At 38.7% G+C, this 21334-nt stretch overlaps 2 protein-coding genes across 2 annotated transcripts in view; both read left to right on the forward strand.

Annotated features, from left to right (window-relative positions):
• The first annotated feature begins 13543 nt into the window (after positions 1–13543).
• Positions 13544–21334, forward strand: part of dhrsx (dehydrogenase/reductase (SDR family) X-linked) — a 34243-nt gene continuing 26452 nt past the window's right edge. Inside the window, exon 1 of the mRNA XM_027281307.1 lies at positions 13544–13626. Within this exon, the coding sequence (XP_027137108.1) occupies positions 13625–13626 (2 nt within the window). The 5' untranslated portion in view covers positions 13544–13624. The remainder of the gene's footprint in view (positions 13627–21334) is intronic.
• LOC109139870 (zinc finger BED domain-containing protein 1) lies at positions 13619–18684 on the forward strand. The gene is given in 17 exon segments (XM_027281314.1): positions 13619–13723; positions 16726–16862; positions 16865–16939; positions 16942–17186; positions 17188–17296; positions 17299–17372; positions 17374–17461; positions 17464–17502; positions 17505–17984; positions 17987–18022; positions 18025–18062; positions 18064–18190; positions 18193–18366; positions 18369–18454; positions 18456–18482; positions 18485–18530; positions 18533–18684. Coding segments are annotated over 16 exon segments (1884 nt in total). The 5' UTR covers positions 13619–13723; positions 16726–16774.

Here is a 21334-nt window from a genome sequence, read left to right on the forward strand (position 1 = left end):
AAGTGTTTTTTTTCTCCCAGGTTTTATGAAAATAACATGAGATCAGACATGGAGTGCATATTTATTTATACACATCTGTTATTATCTCTTGTACGAATGAAAAATGGAAAATTTGACACAACGTTCTCTTTCTATAGTGTCAACAAATGATTTTACATCACATGTTATTTTGCTTTTTGTGTACATTTTGCAAACTTAATGTTGTAGTGATATTTTCATAAGCTCAAACAATTTGAATATCGTGGAAAAGTTCATTTATTTCAATGCATTCATTACACACAGTGAAATATTTCAAGTGTTTATTTCTTTTAATTTTGATGATTATGGCTTACAGCTAATGAAAACCCAGAATTCAGTATCTCAAAAAAATTGAATATTGTGAAAAAGTTAAAATTATAGATTCACAATGTCCAATGGTTGCTGCTGACTTGACAGTTGTCCAGAAGACATTGTCATTGCCATCCTCCACAAGGAGAGTAAGCCACAAAAGGTTAGTGCTAAAGAAGCTGCCTGTTCACAGAGTGCTATATTCAAGCATATTTATAGAAAGTTGAGTAGAAGGAAAAGTGTGTTAGAAAAAGATTCACAAGCACCAGGAACAACAGCAGCCTTGAGAGGATCGTGAAGCAACGGCCATTCAATAATTTGGGGAAGACTCACAAAGAGTGGACTGAGGCTGGAGTCAGTGTATCAAGAGCAACCATGCACAGATGTATCCAGGACATGAGCTGCAACATTCACATTCCTCGTGTCAAGTCACTCCTGAACCAGGGACAGCGTCAGTAGCGTTTTACCTAGGCTAAGGAGAAACATGACTGGACTGTTGCTCAGTGGTTCAAAGTCCTCTTTTCAGATGAAAGTAAATTTTGCATTTCATTTGGAAATCAAGTTCCCAGAGTCTGGAGGAAGAGTGGACAGGCACAGAATCCAAGTGGCTTGAAGTCCAGTGTGAAGTTTCCACAGTCTGTGATAATATGGGGAGCCATGTCATCTGTTGGTGTTGGTCCACTGTGTTTTATCAAGTATCAAAGTCAACACATCCGATAACCAGGACTGCCAGAAGTACCAATACCTTGTTTACTGACCATAGTGTTACTGTGCTTGATTGGCCAGCAAACTCACCTGACATGAACCACACATAGAGAATATATGGAGTATTGTCAAGAGGAAGATGAGAGACACCAGACCCAACAATGCAGATGATTTTTTGAGATGCACCTGTATATGTTCACATTTTGCCTCTACCCTTCTATATTGGCTCTGCGCTCCACTAGGGGGAACCATCCCCTCAGCCTGAAACCACTGCAAAGACTGGCACATATTACTTTTAAGGTTTAAAGGTCCCATACTCTAGAAGTGAGATCCATTTTTGTATGATTATAAAACAGGTCTCCAGAGATAGGTGTGATAGAGGGGATTTAAAACTATATTCAGAAGTGTTTTAAAACAACAAATATATCTTCTAATGGATATCAACCCTCAAATTGAACACCAGAAAAGTGTCAAATATGTGACCTTTAATTTAAATGAACACACAAACATTCACCATTTATGATTCTCTTTATTGATGCACCAAAAGTTTAATAAAGAATCATTTAAACAGAATATCCTCCACCAGCCACCGTCTCCATCCTGCCATCAGTGTCTCCTTTAAGCTTCCATTCTGACTGAATGTTTGGATACAAGCCTTCTGTATTTGTGCATTCTAAATATATATATGTTGTCATCCAACCCATCCTCTTCGTGTCTGAAAACACAAGAATCAGTAAAAGTGAGGAGAGAGTACAGACAATGAAAGGAAATGTGTCATAAAAATGTGTGTGGAAAACATTGGTTTGCTACTCACACACATCTTCCTGTGTGTCTACACTCTGTGAAGTTTAGCGAGCAGCCAGCTTCTGCAGCAGTCTGAGCTGCTGGTTCTGAGTCTCAATGATGGCGCTCAGCTTTTGGACCACGTTTGCCTGGCAACCTGAGGAAGAGTTTAGAAAAGTATCATCCAGTCGGTCATAGGAAGAGACTACACTGCTTCCAAAGTTAGATTTCTAATTAGAAACAGAAGCATCTTTATAATATCATGTAAATGAAGATCAGGTAATAAAAGAAGATGCAAGTTTAGTAGACTCACCTCCTCCATTGGGTCCGTCAGTGGGTTTCACAGCTGTGGGAGCAAGAATATTGGACATGTACATGTCATATGTCGAGTGCATACCTCTGCCAGGGCTGTATGATCATTTGAATTTCTTAAAGGGATTTTAATCTGCATCCAAATGCAATGCAATGTTTGCAATGTAATACATTTAGATACACAATAAAAGAGTGGAGGGTGTGTTTGTGCAGAAATGTGTGTGGTAATTCTAGGTTCAAGTGCAAACAAAGTGCTAGTTCCACACATGGCCACATGGTGGTGCTGTTCACATCCAAATGTACCTTGACCTGTAGCTTAAGCTCTCCCAAACATGATGATGCATGAATGTGACTACTTTATTTCACCAAATAAAGATGGAATCGGCTGTCAGACAAAATGTCAGAATCAGTGATTGTTAATCAGTAATTATAATCATCATAATCCCTGATTAGCCACCAATCAAAGGTCAGGGAATCAATGAGGTACCTGCCAAGCTCTCATTGACCTGCTGCTGCTTCACTCCACTGTTACTAGCTGTGCTCATTGATTTCGTGATTCGTTTCTTATTAACAATTCTCATAATATACAATCTCACATTAACAGGAAAGAAACCATAAACTATCCTTACCTGGATGGAGAGCATCCTCCAGATTGAACCCAAAGCCATCTAGGAATGAAGAATACCAAAGATCAACACACTTAAAAATTACAGAATATGTCCATATAAATTTATTCTGAGCAAAACTTTATTATAAACATTACAATTGTTTGTTTTATTAAATATTATTTGAACAATGCCTACAGACAGCTGACAAATGCTTGCAAACAAATATACACATATCTTTGACAGTCTCCAGATACTCTGACAAGAAAGACTGAAGCTGTTCTGGAGGCTGACTTTTACACTTTATGTTACAGTATTTCAAGAAATGAGCAAGTTTTTGTGTACTTACTTCCTCCAGCAGGCTTGGAAGTTTTGGGATCTATCGATCAACGGAAAAAGTATGACAGTATGTTCATTCAGAACTGTAACCTGAGGGTTATCTGATCACACATACAACACTGGTGTATAATCTTTGGCCTCACATGATCAGTTTCCTACATATGAGTTTTGAATATGTGTCAAACTAATCAAAGAACAACACTAAATACCGTGTCAATACTGTTGGATACTGATTAGCATGTCTAATTGTGTCCACTTGATGAAACTAAGTTCTGGTTTGAAATCCACCAACTCCTGAGGGAAACATCTTTTGTCTAGACCGGTCCATTATACCAAAACAATGAGCTAAAAGAGGCTGAGGGCTGAAGGGAGCTGTACAATTCTTCTTCAAAATAAGCAACCTTTTACACACTGATCAATATTTTCACATTAATTATGGGTCATACAGTGTGTGTAAAGCTTTGATAAACTCACTCTATGATAGCAACTACAGTACATAAATGAATGTTAGCCTGATATAAGGTCATAATATGTAAGCGTTGTGTTGGGTGGCCAAATATCAATGGATGTGGCTTTACCAAATTTGTATTATCATTAGCATTAATTTGTTAGGATTAGCACACTGTATAAAGTCCATATCAGTAAAACCTTTGATAGAACCTGTTCCTACCTGGACCGAGCGCATCGGACAGACTGAACCCAAAGTCATCTAAAAATGTGGAATATAACAAAGTTAGAAAATCTTAAATAAATGCAGCAATAATGTATATACAATATATATGTTAATATATGTCTCTTTATAAACAGTCAATTTGAATGAGCATAATTTTTGTTTGTAGACTCACTTCCTCCAGAGGCTTTAGTAGGTCCAGATGTGGGTCTTACAGTAGGGGGTTCTGTAACATAAATATATTTTTAAACCAGCGCACCTGAGAATTAGTATTATTATGTTCATAATATCCATGAACGATCTCCTGAAGCTACTCACCTTTGGGGCGAAGTAAATCATAAATTCTGAAGCCTGTTTGAGAACATGAGAGACAAGGTTACCACCCATGTAAAGATCCACACCCGACTTTAATCACAACAGCAGACGTTTCATGTTGTGAAACATCGACTCTAATTGTGGGTACATTTGGGGATTTGTGGTTTCTGTTGGGAAACTCAGGGTGTGTCTTTAAACTGATTCTAAAATGTATTGCAGCATGCAGAAAAATACCAAACTTAACTGAACATTTATCATAGAAAAGAAATAACGAATGAGCCTAAAGTATTTGCACACTCACCTCGCTTAGCTCGGTGAAGAGCTGCTCCACCATTTGGATCTGTGAGTACAGAAATATCAACGTTAAGTAGAAAAACAGAAAAGGAGCCAAAAAACATGGACTGAGACCGTCCTTCAGATCAAACCATCACCTCCACCCTTCACCCACCTTTTGTCTTCCTGTATATTTATTGACAATAGTTCGACATGTCATGTCCATTCTGGCTTGATACGACTGTGTAAATCTCTAAGTTTTGCCGTACTGGACACTCTGTATTGTACACTATAACTTTAACATCGGACACCTTCTCATCCATTGCACTGTGTATATGAAAGATCATAGATACTTGTGATGCTGGAGGAAGATATAAACCAGACAAATGGATTTTCTACAACCTTATAAACTGGAAGCTTTTCTTATGACTACATCACTAGTTTACAGCCCAAACATCCCAAACTGTCTGTGTGGCAATGTGTTATATTATTACAATAAGCTAATATGCACTGCTAAACAATAAGTAAAAACTGAAATGGTTAGGACTTATACGGGATCAAAGACAGCATTCTAGGGTAGTAATGTGAGCCATTTCTGGATTTTGGTTGGGGGACATTGGTTTGTAGCAGCTCCATAAGGGGCGTGCAGTTCATATCACCCCTGGTGTCTCTGTTAGGGTGGTGCTTTTATTAGTTACATCACAGGTTTAATACTTGGTTGGCAGCTGAAATGGTGCAACACTAAGGCCCAAACCCAAACATCTGATGTGAGCTGTCTCTAAAGCAGGACATGTTGTTGCTGTTGGGACTTGTGGGGCTTTGTTTGGCTCCATCAACAGGAGACCACCGCCTAACATCTGCTCCTCGTCTCTGTTCAAACAACCACATTAGACTAAAGTCATGGTCACTCACCACTGTCAGACAGGTCCGATCCTGTAAGAGAAAGACATGAACTTCATTACAAATATTACTGAGCGACGGATGTTCATACTGTCTGTTGCTTTCCATCAGTCTGTGATGGTGTCCCTGCAACCAACCCTACCAACATGTGTTCAGTGTTAGCATGCTGTTGAGTCATACAGACTGCTGACTGATTCTTTGGACACCATGAGTCACAAGTTTCCTGACAGAAAAGCAGCAATACTATTACTATACTTGTACTAATTATTTTTTAACCTGCCTTCAGTGTTTGCTCTCTGCAAAATGATAGAGTTTCCTCAGTTGTTTTTTGTTCATTAAGGGGGATGTGGAGGGATTGTTTCATTGTGCTGCTACAAATACTCACTACTGCACCAAAAGTAAACAAGGCTTTTTTAAAACTGAAATTATATATTTGTGAGTAATTTTTGAAGATTGAAATCTTCACCACGAACTAGTGAGCTGCATAGAGAACTCAGAGCATATTGAAAGACGGTCTAACAGAATGTTGGTTTAGGTTGGTTGATGAGATTTGTAGACAATAAGAAATATATATTTTTTAAAAACATCTTTATACTTAAAATGGGCAATATTGTTTAATAATAAACTGAACAGAACATTGTATCAAAGCCTCCTTGTCTGTTCTGGTTTCTTTTGAATCTTTTCTCTTTACAGGCCACTCAAACTGTAGATGAAGATCATGTGAAATGAGAAAAAGCTCCTGGAGAACAACTAAAGCAATCATTCAGAGCTGAAGCTTGAACTTTTAAGATAACTAGGACAAGAAATCTTGAAGTATTCACCTGAAAAAACACTGCATAAGCTCTCTTGGTTGATAATTCACTTGGTATTGGTGACCCCAAATAACCAACTAAATGACTACCAACTAGTTTACTTCAATAAACAGCAGTGTAGACCCCAGGTGAGCCTTAAGCCTCTCAGTAAGTTTGTGCAGTGTGCAAGCCCTTGTTCTTGCCTTTCATGCAGCATCTTAAAAAGTTCAATGAGATTTTGATGATGAAAGTGTGATAATCTTACCTTTTACTGTCACTGTTACAGCGACCAGCAGTAGAAGAGAAGCGACCCCCAAATCAAACTTCATTTTGACTCCCAGCTGATGTTGTAGAATGTACAGATGCAGCAGTGATGGGCACCTTTTAAAGAAGGCGGCTGGGTGTGGTGGTCCGAGGATGCCGTTACGAAAGATATGTTACAAAAAAACTGACAAAAACAGGTGAGGTAAAAACAAACAGTCATTGCAAAACACTAGCAATTAGTGTGAATTAGTGGTTTGAATGACTCATGTCAGCTGCGTGTTATGTAACATTAACAGGATAAATAAAGAGCCTCCCTGTGGGCGTTTCATATGTTTGTGTTATTCAATAGTTCTTATTTCATTCTGCAATGGAGCAGTGTGGGATTTAGTGGCACCTAGTGGTGTAGTTGTGCATTGCAACCTCCTCCCCTCACCCTCTCCTTCATATACGAAGCGTGAACTACGGTGGCGTCAAAAGGTGGAGATAAGTTTGCATGATTTATGAACAAAATGAGAAGATTGTGAGTGAAGGCCAGAACTCTTGAACATCTTCAGCCTGTTGCTGCGATGTGATGATGGAGAAGTCTCCAAGCTATACGGAGAGTAGGAAAGAGAAGAAGAAATAGGAGAAAGAAAATGGGATGGATGGGAGGAGTGCAAAATATGAGAGCAAAAGAGGAGGAGAGGGTTAGGAGGGGATTCATAGAAATGTCTGAGCATCATGAGGCTCATTCTAAACAATAAAAACATCATTATTTATGTTAATCATAGAGAACATCATATCAATTTGGCAAGGTCGACTCCACGTATTGTAATCTCTCTGCCCTATAGTCATACTGCCTGGGTTTGTCACATGTTTCTCTTCTTTCCCTATCTGTACTCTGACCCCATCTCTCTCCTAAAATGTGATCCAACAAAAAAGACACCTCATGTAAACCAATCCAATGTATAATGTCATATGTGTCTGTGATTGTTTGGTTTTTTTTGCCTGTAACTGCACTTTTTTTCTTTCTTAAAAATGGTGGCGCGAGCAAATGGCTGGCAGCCGTAACCGAATTTCCCTTTTAGGGATCAATAAAGTACTATCCTATCCTATCCTATCCTAATTTCAGGTGATGATACAGTAATGAAAACATGTATATTATATTCAACTTCTGCCATTTCAGTCAAATAAAAAAAAAAAAATACAAACAAAACTTTATTTAAATCACACTTTTCTAAATACAAACACAGAAAAAAAGATACAGCAGTCTAACTTTAACCTCTTTAACCTCCATCCATTTCATTCATTTGTGCCATTATTAACTGAAAGAAAGAAAGAAAGAAAGAAAGAAAGAAAGAAAGAAAGAAAGAAAGAAAGAAAGAAAGAAGTGTACAGTACAGTATGTGCATGTTGAAGCTGTGCACAGATCGAGTCATCTCTCTCTCTCTCTTTGACTCTCGCTGCCTCTCCAACTCCTCGCGGACATCAGAAGGACTTCCCCGTTGAGTGCGCGCGTGTCTGCAGCCTCACACCGGACACCGGCAGCGCGTGCAGACGGACGGGGGGAACCCCCCCCCCCCACACCACCACCACCCTCTCAGCTGAGATGCAGTCCTTCATATCTCCCGTGTCCAAGGCGATCCTGGTGGCTCTCTTCATCTTCGCCATCCTGCTCATCCTCTACGTGATCCTGTGGTACATCTGCAGGGACGTGGACTGTGACCACGGCATCTGATGGACGTGGGCATACTGAAGGAGAACCAGAAGGGTCCAGAAACAGAAGGGTGACCCTGAACCTTCAGGTGAGTCCTCTGTTGTTGTTTTTTTTTAAAGCAATCATGCAGTTAGAAGATGACAGTCGTGTGTGTGTGAAAGAGAAAGAGAGTGTGTGAGAGCTCTGATTTCAGCTGGACTCATATTCAACATGTTGCACCAACTGAGCTTCTGAGAAAAACATAAAAAGACAGCATGATACTGAATGTTTACTCAGTCAAAGCCCAATATCATTTCAAATTCATTCAATGAATTTCAATGAAATTTCAATCGAATTTGACATTATTGCATCCAAATTACAAGATCAGGGACAATGTTAATACATGTTATTTATTATTCATGAAGTGAATGGCTTACTGATTTCTGTATCAAATCTGTATCCAAAAGAGGATTCAGTCATATACATGTACAGGTATATTAATGAATATGTACAGTAACTTAATAGCAGTTTCATGCAGTATCTAATCAAATATGTCTGGTGACGATACACTGTAAAAAAACGTTTTAATGGTATAACCTTTTCTAATATTACAGTAATAGGATATTTGTTGATTTCACATTTAAGGTTGGTGTTTTATTTTATATTTTAAAATCTCATGACCTTAAAAAACTGTAAAATATATCGTAAAATATTACGGTATTTTACTGTAAAATGAACAGTCTCTAATATAAAATATTACTTTACTCTGTATAAATTCCCTCAGAATAGCATATAAGTAAAGGTTTTGAAATATGTTTTATTGTATACAGGAAAACATTGTCATACTTGATGGCATAATTTACGGTATTTTACTGTTTTTTCACCATAAAATCTACATCTACATTTTTTTTCAGTGTAACGGGAATATAACATTTCTTTCTTTCTTTCTTTCTTTCTTTCTTTCTTTCTTTCTTTCTTTCTTTCTTTCTTTCTTTCTTTGTGTTCATGATAAAATAATGTAACATGGGCTCTCATCTCATGCTTTCCATGGTGAGATGAGGTGACAGGAAGTGATTGATTATAAAGAGTGTAGTGAGGATGCATCATGGCCTCCCATTTCCCTTTCTAACATGAAATGTTCTCACACTGCGTCGAAAGCGTCTAATTTATAAAAAAAAAGTCAAAGTATTTCCGTGGTGTTTTTGTCAGCCATGGTGAGCTATGATTAACTTCAAAATGGACAGACAGAGACACGTTCCTCTACAAATCTCATTTCCACCTTCCGCCTGCACTCATTTTCATTCCTTCTCACTGTGATTTTGGGAAGTCACGACACGCTTAAAGCCGTCCGGGTTTTTTATATTTTCCTTTACAGAGGAATTAGAAAGTTGCAGGTGGCCTCAGATCAGCTTGCACAACCTCTCCTTGAAACTGTTTTACTCTTCTTCATGTGTGCTTGAATCCTTGAACATTTTAGGCGACGCTGTCAAGAGTCTGCACACTCTTATAAAGTCATTTCCTACTCAGATCAAGTGGATTTGATTGGAGGTGGTGTGAAGTTAGTCTTTAGTAAACTCTAATACATGAATTTGTCCCATTGATATAGTAAGCAGTGACAGTGATGAACTTTGAAACTATGAAGAGAACCACGGTCCAAAAATGAGGACACTATGTTGCGGGAAGTTGGTGTCTGGGGTCGGAAGGGTCCAAAATACAGAACGTGGAGTCTGAGGTTTTGTGGGTTAGGGTTAGAGTACCGGTAATAAGGATGATGGTGGAGGTTTCTGGGTGAGGGAGCTGGATTTTAGTGTTCAGGTGGTGATGGAGCTATTTTAATTAGAAATGTTGTGTTAATATGCAAATGTGTGACAGCACCCACCTGTCAATCAAAGTACCACGCACTGTTATCTCATGTGTCTTTGAGACTGTAATTTGTATCTTGAACATGGTAGAGTGAACTTCCTTAAGTTGAGTTGCAGCTAGAGATCTCAGTTTTACATGGATTCACCTCATCACAGAACTTTTTGAAATTAGGTTTTGTCCGTAATTCTTTGTAGATGCGTTGTTCTTTTAGGATGACTTGTGATTTCCCACTTCTTAATTTTAGCCAGGAGCTTACAGACTACCTTTGTGTGTGTGTTTTTGTCTGTTCCTTTCAGAAATATTCCCACGTAACGCAGCTCATTCATCACTCACCATCTGTCGGGTGGATGCCGGTGGCAAGGAGTGTGCTATATCCTGGCCAGTTATGCTGTCTGTTTTCTTTTTAATGTCTCAGCTTTCTGCTGTCTGTGTGATTGATTCCTCGCCTTTTCTTTTGTAATGACATAAAACCTGATCACCATCATAGATTTGGTGAGGGAAATACAGATTTGGTGAGAGTGCTGCTGTGCACAGATATGACAGAGTCGGAGAAAAGAGTTTTACTAAGAAATTTGACCCAGTTTGCCAAAAGAAGCCCTGCTAGCAGCTCCTAGATGCTACAATCTTTATTTCATACAACAATATTAAAAGTGTTGGATGGAACAAATGTGGTGGTAGGGATGGCTCCACCTTTGTTGTCTTCTCCGATTAGTTTTGCGGTTCCTTTTGTTCCAGGAAGTCAGAGGGTGGAGCTGAGACTTTGTCAGAGATGAAGGACAACAAAGTAAAGTCTAACTTTGTTACCTGCTCACAGACATACATCATTTTGTCATTTTGTAGATTAATTTTAAAAAGTTTGTATTATTCAAGAACTGTGTGGTCTCTGTCCTTTGCCGTTCAGCAAGGTTGTGATATGAAAAACACACAACTCTTCTTGGAGCTATACTAGTGGTGTAATGTAAAGTTTGTCCTTAGCATGGTGCAAGAGGAAACTTCACAGTATAATTATAAAATAACACCAGTCTATGTGTATAATGCCCCAAAACAACGTTTCAATGACAGTGCTGAAAAATGAAAGTAGGACGTAGGACGTAGGACGCCCTCTAGAATAACCCAATTATGTTTAATGATCCTAAATAGGATTTTTAACCCAAACTACAACCTTAACTAAGCTTAATATTTGTGCTGAAACCTAAACAAACCATAGATGTGAAAATGGTGATATGAATCTTTTCCTAATGGTGAAAGATGATCATCTACATATCTAAATATCTAGTTTGAAGAGCAGTCATTCCACTGAAACTGCACTGCAGTCAGTGATAAGAACCATGACGTTAGCAAGAAAGAATGCCATGTCATCAGGTCTGATCTTGCTGGATCTGTTGACAGTCTTTGACACCAAATCCTCCATTTCATCCCAGCTGAACTAAGCATCTCTGGTACAGCACTACTCTGGTTTGAGTTCTACCTCACAGGGCCGTCACAACTAGCGGCCCTTTCTTTCCACTGGGGTAAGGATCTGTGCTTGGTTGACTCCTTGTACAGGCACTGGTCATCATTCGCCAGGGTTACCAGCATGCACCTCTGCAAATCTTCCAGTTTGCGGCAGTCAAACCATCAATGTGAGGTTGGAAATCTCAAATCAACTCCCGAGTGGTTGCTTGGAGGTGGGGCAAGTTACTAAAAGTTTGGTCAACAGAATCCTTTCCTGTCTGTTTTCAAAACTAGCTTGAAGACCTCGTCCCAGAGTACTTACTCACAAAAGTGAGTAAGTTCTTGCTTGATCTCCCTCCCTTCCCTTACTCTTTCTCAATACAAAAGGAACTTATATGTCACTTCATGTGGCACTGTGGCACTTGTGTCAGATGGTGTTGAGACATTGATTGACCTACGGTAGCTTGGATTGTACAGTTAGTCCAGATAAACCTAATGTTGGATGTCTACATGTTGACATGGTGGTCGTTGAGGATATATCACAGAACAACAACAATGAAATACTCATCTTCTGTTGAGCAGCAAACCTTATGATAATCTTTACAGTAGAGTTTGATGTTGACGTGACTGAGTACAAGTGGAAATTTTGGTAATCCGGTAGAGCCTCATGCCAAAGCATGACTAGTATCCACTAGATGATACTGGAGTTATATATGTATGGTACATATATAACGTGTAAGAGATGACATATTCCGTGTATGGTGGAGGCTGTGGTGGTCAAACAAACACAGGAATTCACCCAGGACGCTGCTGTTTGTGTTCTGTGTGTAACGAAAAGTCAATCTTTAGATATTTACATTACTTTAGATATTTATAAGTTACATATGTAAGTGTGTCAGGTATGTAAGGCAATCCATGGCCTTTTCCCAACCTAGACCTAGGTGCAAATTTGCAAGCTTTATTTAGAAAGTGTATCACAGAATGAGAACATGTTGAAAAGGTTCCACGGTGGACCAGCGGGTCTATTACATGCTTTGGTTTGATACTGGAATGAAGCATCAGGGATCATCTTCTGGGAACCCTGAATATGAATATCATAGCATTCTGGTCTGTAGTTATTGTGATAGCCGACAAAATGTCTGAACAAGTTAAAAATATCTAAATAAATTCATCTTCATATATTCCCCTGTGTTGAAGTCAGACTCAATGCTTTCTTTGAGATGACATGAAAGACGTTTGACCGCCACAAATGGTCACGTTCCCTGGAGGAAGACGTTTCAACTGGTGGTTATAAAACTGCAAACTGACTACATTTCAAATATAGCCTGAATTCAGAAATATGATCCCATTGTGACTGCAAAGCTTTCCCACAGCCCTACATGCATGAATGTGCAGCTGTGGGACAGCATGCCACGACAAATGATTCAAAATCAGATTTTGCATCCTGAGGCTTAAAAACTTCAAAAAGCTATTTTATGGACTGATTGTTTTTTCAAGCTCACATGTATTCCAGGCAATCTGGAAAGTGCTTGGAACTGATTTTTTTTAAATTATTATTTTTTATTTATTTTACACATTACAACCTCCATTGTACAAATTCAGGAGTGTGTTAAATGAATTTAGGTGATTTACCCAAAGGTCTACATCAATTATTAGACTGTAAATAATATCCATAACACTAATCATAATAATGAAAACAATAATAAATAGATAAATAATAATAATAATATAGTTGAATGTATATATATATATATAGATATATATAATATAATATACTATATATATATAGAATATATATATAGATATATATATATATCAAGTTCAAGTTCAAGTCGGCTTTTATTGTCAATACTGCAATATGTACAATACAGAAAATTTAAATTGCGTTCTCTCTCTCCAAACAGAACTAAACAGGAAATATAAAATACAAAATATAAGGAAGATGTAAAATATAATATAAAAAAAAGAATAGATATGATATATAATATATATATATATATATATATATCATATATATATATAGATATATATCTAGATATATATATATATATATACAAGCTAAAGATAATCCGGGAATAGAAAAATAAATAACTAATATAGATGACTAGTATAAATAGTATAGGAACCGTATCAGCAGAATATATATATATATATATAGATATACCATATATTTATTTAGATATATACTATATATGTCCTCAGTTCAATAGACAGAACTGTGTGTGACGCTTTTCTTAGGGGCGGACACGGACGCGTTACAGATCCCGCCCCCGCAGGCTCCCGCAGACGCAGTCGGACGCGTAAGGTGACGCACACGGTGGTACTCGGAGCGGTTCGGTTCTGTTCGGTCGGACACGGACACACGGGGATGTGGCTGCTGTCGGTCTGGTGCCGCTCGTCAGGCTGTATCTGTGCGGAGTGAAAGTTCTTCTCTATCAGATGTTCAACAGATCTTTGACGCTTCCAGGTCAGCTCAGTGTTTCCTGCAGTCTGTCTGTCCGATAATGGGTGCTCTGCTGGTTTCAGTGTCTACACTGGACATAGCTCGTTATAATATTAGCTGAAAATAATAACCTTCATAATTTTAACTGTTAAATAACTAGGAGTGAAACTATGGCAGAAAATAACCGAATTCTTCAAACGGCGTTAAATGCGCAGTTTTCTTAGTGGACTTTGGTGGCTGTCGGGCATGAGCTCTGCTCTGACAGGTAAAGGACAGCTGCACTGTGTACTGTGTCTCAGTAACACTTAATGTTCTGTCTACATGCGAGGAAAATCTGTTTTAAGGAAAAATGAGCTGAAATATTACCCTTATGTTTAAGCTGTGACCTTTACCGGCACACTGCCTCCAGCTGATCATGTGAACACCATCATAAGTTTTTAATATTTCTCATGGTTACGCTGGAATGCACTTTCAAGGTTCATCTGCACATTTCAGGTTCATACGTGCAGATTTCAAGGGAAGAGGCTTGAATGTAGTCTGTGTCTGTGCTGAAAAGAATGAGCTGTTATGTATTTTGATATTGTGTATGGTGCATCAGAGATCTGAACATTTAAAGTAGTTATATAAGGTACCTATACTTGTTTCAGAGCTTCTAGAGAGTTCGTTTGATCAAAGTGACACTGAAGGCCAGAGATGTGACTAAAAGCTGTGAAAGAAGCTAGTGAAGTGACTTTAAACACCTGATTCTAAATAACAACCTCTCACACACTGATGGTGTAATGGGTGTTCTGATTTAAGTTTAAATCATAAAAACAAAAGGTAAATTTATGCCAAAGCATGCGACGGTGAAAGAAATTACTAATGCATTAAAACTGAATTAAGATTGAGCAACGATTAGTCCATTAATAATAGCAACTATAGACTACTATATAATTAAAGTCAAGTTTTAGTTCAAATTCTCTGTTTTCAGCTAGTTTCTGTAGTCCTTTATGACGGTAAACTGAACAGTTTGTGAACAAATAAGATCCAGTGATCAATCGTTTTTTCTGCACATTTATTCAACTATTTATATATTGTACAGAGCAGGTCTAGACTGTACTCTTTAGATTATTTACAGAGACCCAAAAATGGACCACAAGAACTTATTATGAGAACATGACCAACAGATGTTTAGTTAATGGTCAGACCTACTTTAAGACAAGACGTGATGTGTGTTTTGAAGCCTCAAGGTTTATCCTCTTGTAATCTCACAAAGAATGTAATGGGATTTCCTAAATTCACATGGAATTTCCCATTTGGAAATATCAGTGTTGTTGGCTACATCACAGTGCTACATGAGTGGGTCACAAGTACGGCAGACGACGCCTAAACACATAGCTTGTGATGCTGGGTTTGGTCACAGATTTGACAGACCTACCTTTTAACTCATGGAGGCCAGAGCAGTACTGTTGTTCCCTCTTTCATAATCTAGTAGGGGTGAACTAAAAGTGCAGCTAACCAAAAGGTTCTGTTTTTTTCTCCCTCCGTTGGAGAGATATTGCATCATAAAGATAAATAATAGGCTGTCAATTGATTAAAAAATTAACTGAATTAATCGCAAAAATTGTCTGTAATTAATCGCGATTTAATCGCGATTAATTATCAATAAATATATCGATAAATTAAATGCATTTTTCTGAGACTGAAAGCTTATAATTGAATATTTATTTATGTAAAATATCAAATTAATCTAGAATAAACACAGAGAAAAGTATATTTAAATTCATTCATTTTATTGGGTTAACGTGCACATATGCACAGTGCAAACAGAAAAAAAAAGCCAGACATGAGGAAATAAGACTGCGAGTGCCACACTCCTGTAGTGTAGACTGGGTTGTTTGCTTTGAGGTGATATGTTAAAGTCGTGTTACTTCTGTGGAATTTAAATTCGGATTTGCAACTGTGCAAATTACCTGTTTTTGTCCAACGAGCCGTCGGGCAACTTTTTTAAAATGAAATGTTCCCCCTAAAAGTCCGTCCTTATCCATCTTTCTGCCATAGACTCTCCTTTAGTTAGGATAGATCATATACATTAGACTCTCCTTTAGTTAGGATAGATCATAGACATATATACATAGACTCTCCTTTAGTGTAGGATATAGAATCATAGACATAATACATAGACTCTCCTTTAGTTAGGATAGATCATCAGAACATATAATGACTCTCCTTTAGTTAGGATAGATCATAGACATATATACATAGATCTCCTTTAGTTAGGATAGATCATAGACATATATACATAGACCTCCTTTAGTTAGGATAGATCAAGACATATATACATAGACTCTCCTTTAGTTAGGTAGATCATAGGACATATACATAGACGCCATCATTGAGCAGGTTGGTTCGTTGTTGCGATACGTTAACGCGTCCGCCATATTGGATGGGCAGATCTGCCGTAAACTAAACAAGGCAGGGCCGGTTTCAGCTATGGGCAATGTGGGCGACCGCGCAGGGCGCAGTCTCCGTAAGGGCTAAGTTTAATGCCTCTTATACACCCATTCACCCCCACTAATTATCTGGGAACAAAGCTCTACTTTGCCAACCAAAATGGGCGGCCGCCACCGGAAGTAAACAAACCGCGCTAATTGCGTTAATTCTTTTAACGGTTAATTCTTAAAATTAATCGGACAAAATTAACGCTTATTTTGACAGCACGAATAAATATAATGGATTTGGCAGAGGGTATGTTGGTGGCCATCCATCTATCCTGTAATTTTTCAGTCTTAGTTGAAAAATATGGAAGAGGGTATGGGATGAATCAAATGACATAGCCATTTTTATGTGAACTGGGTTTTCAGAGATCAGATCAAATGGCAGCAAAGGTAAAAGTAATCTGATTTCTTGTCTTAACCTGATTTCTCACAGTAATCTGTTTTTGTGTGCATGTAAACACAGATGGAAGATTTTGTAATTTCATCTCAGTGTACCTTCAAAAAATGTTTTTATCAACATAATTAATGTTTATTTCACTATTCTTGTAGGTACTCAATAGGTGAAGGCATCCAACTGGATTGCTTACTGAAGGAACCAATGGAGGGTAAAAGTTCAGGACCTTCATGCTCTGGCCTCAATCTGGTTGCGCACCCACGGGCAAAAAGCAAAGTCTGGAAATACTTTGGCTTGACACAGATGCAGATGGCTGCATATTGCACTGGAAACGGATTATACTGCCGTGTATGATGAGTCAAATTGCTTACCCGGAAACACCTCCAATCTGTCATACCATCTTGAAAAGAACCACCCTGTAGAGTTCAGTGAGTATGTGAAGAGCAACACGGATCAGATGCGTGAGGCGTTTGCCTCGGCATTCTCCAGATAAAGACTGAGCTTCAGGTCTTCATGTTCAGCAACAGTCCCAGGACCAAACATAAGGCAGAGCTTAGGCTATGAAAACAGAAGACACAATGACTTGACTGCTGCTGTCATCAACTTCATCTGCGAGGGGTTTGTACCCTGTATCTGTAGTTGAAGAACCGACTTTCAAGACCTTAATGAGTACCGTTGATCCTGGGTACTCTCCACCAAGCAAGACTGACCTGTTAGTTAAAATGCTTCTCAGATGTATGCCGTGCCCAGGGACATGGTCTTTAGTGAGCTTGCTAGTGTTGTGAATTGTGGTGTTACTACAGGACCTTTGGCAAAGCCAAACCCAGAATAGAACGTACATTTCACTCTCTATGCATTCAGTTAATTACAACAGTACTACTGGCTTCTCTATGACAACAAGTGCCTTAAAACCTTTGACGTACAAGAGGACAACCAGCTGAGAACATCACCAGAGCGATGTATGAAACTTTTGTTGAGTGGGGAAATAACCCACAAAGTTAGCGGTGCCACCACAAATGGTTCAGTGGACATGTCAAAGCATGCTCACTCCTGGAACTATCAGTGGAAATGCCTTGCCTTGGACATACCATCAACCGTGCAATGGACGAAGCCTTCCAGCTGCCACGAGTTGACTGTTTTTTGGTATGTTGCCGCAAACTTGTGGATCATTTCAGAGAACCGTCAATGTATCTGCTGAGGGAGAAACAGAAGCAGCATGGCCTTGCTCAATGTGTACTCATTACAGACAGGGGTAGGTCTTGGTTGGCAACGTTGGCAATGCTGCAAAGACTGAAACAGCAACAGGTTGCTATAACTGCAACACTTACAGAGAGTTCCAGCAGCCACCATTTTCGACTTTGGTGTCCTGACTGGGCCTTGTTGGAGGGCTTGACTGAAATCCTCCAGCCTTTAAAGTTGTGGCAAACATGATAACTTCTTGCAGGTACCCAACATTAGCATGGTTAGGCCTGTGCTTCATATGCTGTTGAACCACCACCCTCAAGTCAGGAAGGGGACTCAAAGAGATCAGCATGACCAAAGAGGTCATCTCAAGGTCCTATCAAGCACCTAATTCACAGAATTCACAACTATCGCAAGAAATTTCAATATTCCTCAACATTGTACCTTCCTGGATCCTCGTACAAAGAAGTTGCCTTTCCTGTCCACCCAGGAACGCACCAAAGTTGAGAATAACATAATTGAAGTAGGCAAAGGCAGTCCTTGAGACAGCAGATTGCAGAGCGACCATGCCAGATGATTTCTCTTGTATCTGAGGCCACCTAGCAAAAAAACATGCACGAGAATCCTCGACCAGCAGTGTCCCACGACAACCCTTTGGCTGCTATATTTTGCCAGTCTGATGCAGACCACAGCCAGGAGGAAGCTGCATGCACAAGTGGTAGAGGAGCTGAGAGCAACTACAAATCACAGAGAGTCCTAGGTTTAAATGAGGACCCTTACTATGGTGGACAAGTCATGCACCTGTTCCCCACCCTCCCAAGGTGCTCCAGAAGTACTGGTGTGTTCCTGCTACAAGTGTACCGTGTCACAGCGTTCACTCTCTTGACTGTTTTGTGGGGAAGAGGAACCGCGTTATTTGCTCCAGCTTTTAGTAGATCAGCAGGTCTTCTTGTACGAGAACTCGCGAGGCTACTATGAGCCTGACCCAGTGGGATGATTTGGACAATGTTTGGGAAGGGACACTGTGGTCTGGGTCAGCCACTTGAATGACTGTGTGCCTTAAACATGCAAAAAGGAAAGATATTTAAAGACTTATTTTTCTGCATCGATGTGGTCTACATTGCTATATGTAAACAAGCAGTGTCCGTAATGGACCCGTTATATTAACCTTTTCTTTTAATTTGGTGGTTAATCCGTATGAAAAGCATTTGTTCATATTGTTGCACCATCACATTTGAAAATGGTTGTACGATATTTAAAATTTTGTCTACAGTTGTCGACACCTTCAAAGCCATTAGCTAACATCCACGTTAAATCTTCAAAAGTTCAAACATGTCACTCAGAAACAACACATGTTTGTTTTTAGCTTTGCTAGTTGTGTAGCTCCATCTCCATGTTCCCAGTGGACGAATGCTAATAACAATGATCTCCTGACTCTTCTTTTATTCTAGTGGGTTGACATTTTTTGTTCTCTATTGGATGGATTGCTAGACATTTTATATTTATGGTGCCAAAGATGAATCCGAATGATTTTAGTATAGTCTAACTTTCCATCGAGTTTGAATTTGCCCAATGTCCGGATACCAAATACCAATATATTCAGGAAAAAAAATAGCATGGCTAGCACATTAAATTAAAATAATGAACATGGTAAAATATACTGCCAACACATATTTTGTGCATGTTAGCATTTAGATCAGTCACAGCATTGCAAAGGTTCAACCTTACAGAGCTACTAGCATGACCATAGACATTGTTCTGTGTCGATGGATGTTCATTCTTGAGGTTTTTTTCTTACTTTGAGCAGAGGCAGGCTAGCTGTTTCTCACTCTTCTAAACTTAATGCTAGCTAGGCTAACCACACTCTGTACACAGAATACAACTAACTTTATTTTGTAATGTTTCTTGTTGAATTATTTAGTTATTGCTGCGACAATTGACAATATCACTTTTAAATTATATCATAGTAGCTGTTGTATAGAAAAATAAGTAATTGTAATAATCATAATTGTAGAAACAGCCATAATCTCTTCATATTTGATCCAACAGTCTGTAATGAACTGTTATGAAATATTAATGCGTTGTTGTTGTCCTCTATTTATGCCTCAAATGTTGTGCAACTATGTTGTGTCTTTCTGACTTTCTGTTGCACTTTCAATGTTTTTTTCAGGCTTCTGATTCAACTTTTTTTTTAGCTTTGTTTGTGATGTATTTTGTAAATATATACTGCAGCTTTTGTGGTATTGCATTATCAGTAATGGACAACAAAAAAAGGCTTTCTCTGCAGAACACTGGCACATAAAAATAATGCTAAAATGGCAGTAAATATTTTGTTTTTAACATTTTAGCCTGACTGTTTTTATGTCCAACCTTCCATTTTATTGATTATGATTATTGGATTCAATACTTGATTTTATAAGAGAATCACAAACTGTTGCATCACGAAGCAAAGCAATGGATTTAATTGTAATAATTGATTGTATCTTAGTTACAGATTAGACCTTTCTGTCTAGCAGAGTCCATAGTTTACCCCTTCTGTTTTGGCCATGTCGTCAGTTTGACAGTTGACACTCATGACTTCAGTTCATATTTGATAGTGGAGCATGTCAGACTCTGATCTGGACTAACTGGAACCCCGTGTTACAAGAAACAATGTTTGAGAGTCCTTTATCCTTGCAAGGTCCAGAACTGGATAACAGACTCAGTGAGTTTTTTAAATAAAAAAAATCATATTCATATGGTTCCAATCAAAACAGAATGAAGGATTGCATAATGTTCTCATAGTCCCTCTTCCTCCCCTACACAGTCTTACCCAAAGCAAAAATGGAAGGGTTGCCATTGTGACTGGGGGTACCAGAGGAATGGGTTTTGAAAACAGCGAGACACCTGGCAAAGCCTGGGCATGCATGTTGTCATAGGTAGGCTAACTGTCCAATCATATGCCTTAAATCACATTCATACATTACACCCTGCTTCCTCCTACGAGTTCTCTCTCTGCAGTCAGTTATAATCTTACATGTTAATCAAACATCAGGAATTGTCCCCAGCAGTCAGATGCTTTGTTGGTAATACATCTACATGATTAAGCTTAAATTTAGTGCTTTATTTTAAGGATACATGAATTATTAGTACTGTTGTAAACAGATGACATGAGTGTTAGCGAGTCTTGTAGAGTCAGTCGAGGGTTGAGTTGATACCTGATGGACATCTGCCCACCGATCCTCTCTGATCTCAATCATCTCCAGCTGGGAACGAGAAAGAAGAGGGCACAGCGGCCGTCAAGAGGATTCATGAAGAAGGCGGCAAGGGAAAAGGTAATCATCCGTCTGTGCCATCTTTTTTAAGCCGAAACAAATAGCCTGATATAAAATATGAAGTGACATACAATGGAGCCTTTAAACCAAAATCAGCTCATTTGTTAGACCTCAGATGAGCTTTATACGTTTGTACTTTATGACACTCGTCCTGGGGACCTCATGAAGAGTCAGCTCAGTCTGTAGAGATCTGACCTATTTCCCTTCATTTTAAAACAAATAAAACAACAAGAGAATTTGTCCAAATCTGAACCCGAGGGCCGACGAC

Source organism: Larimichthys crocea, chromosome VIII, assembly GCF_000972845.2.
Source record: "Larimichthys crocea isolate SSNF chromosome VIII, L_crocea_2.0, whole genome shotgun sequence".
Taxonomy (NCBI): Eukaryota; Metazoa; Chordata; class Actinopteri; family Sciaenidae; genus Larimichthys; species Larimichthys crocea.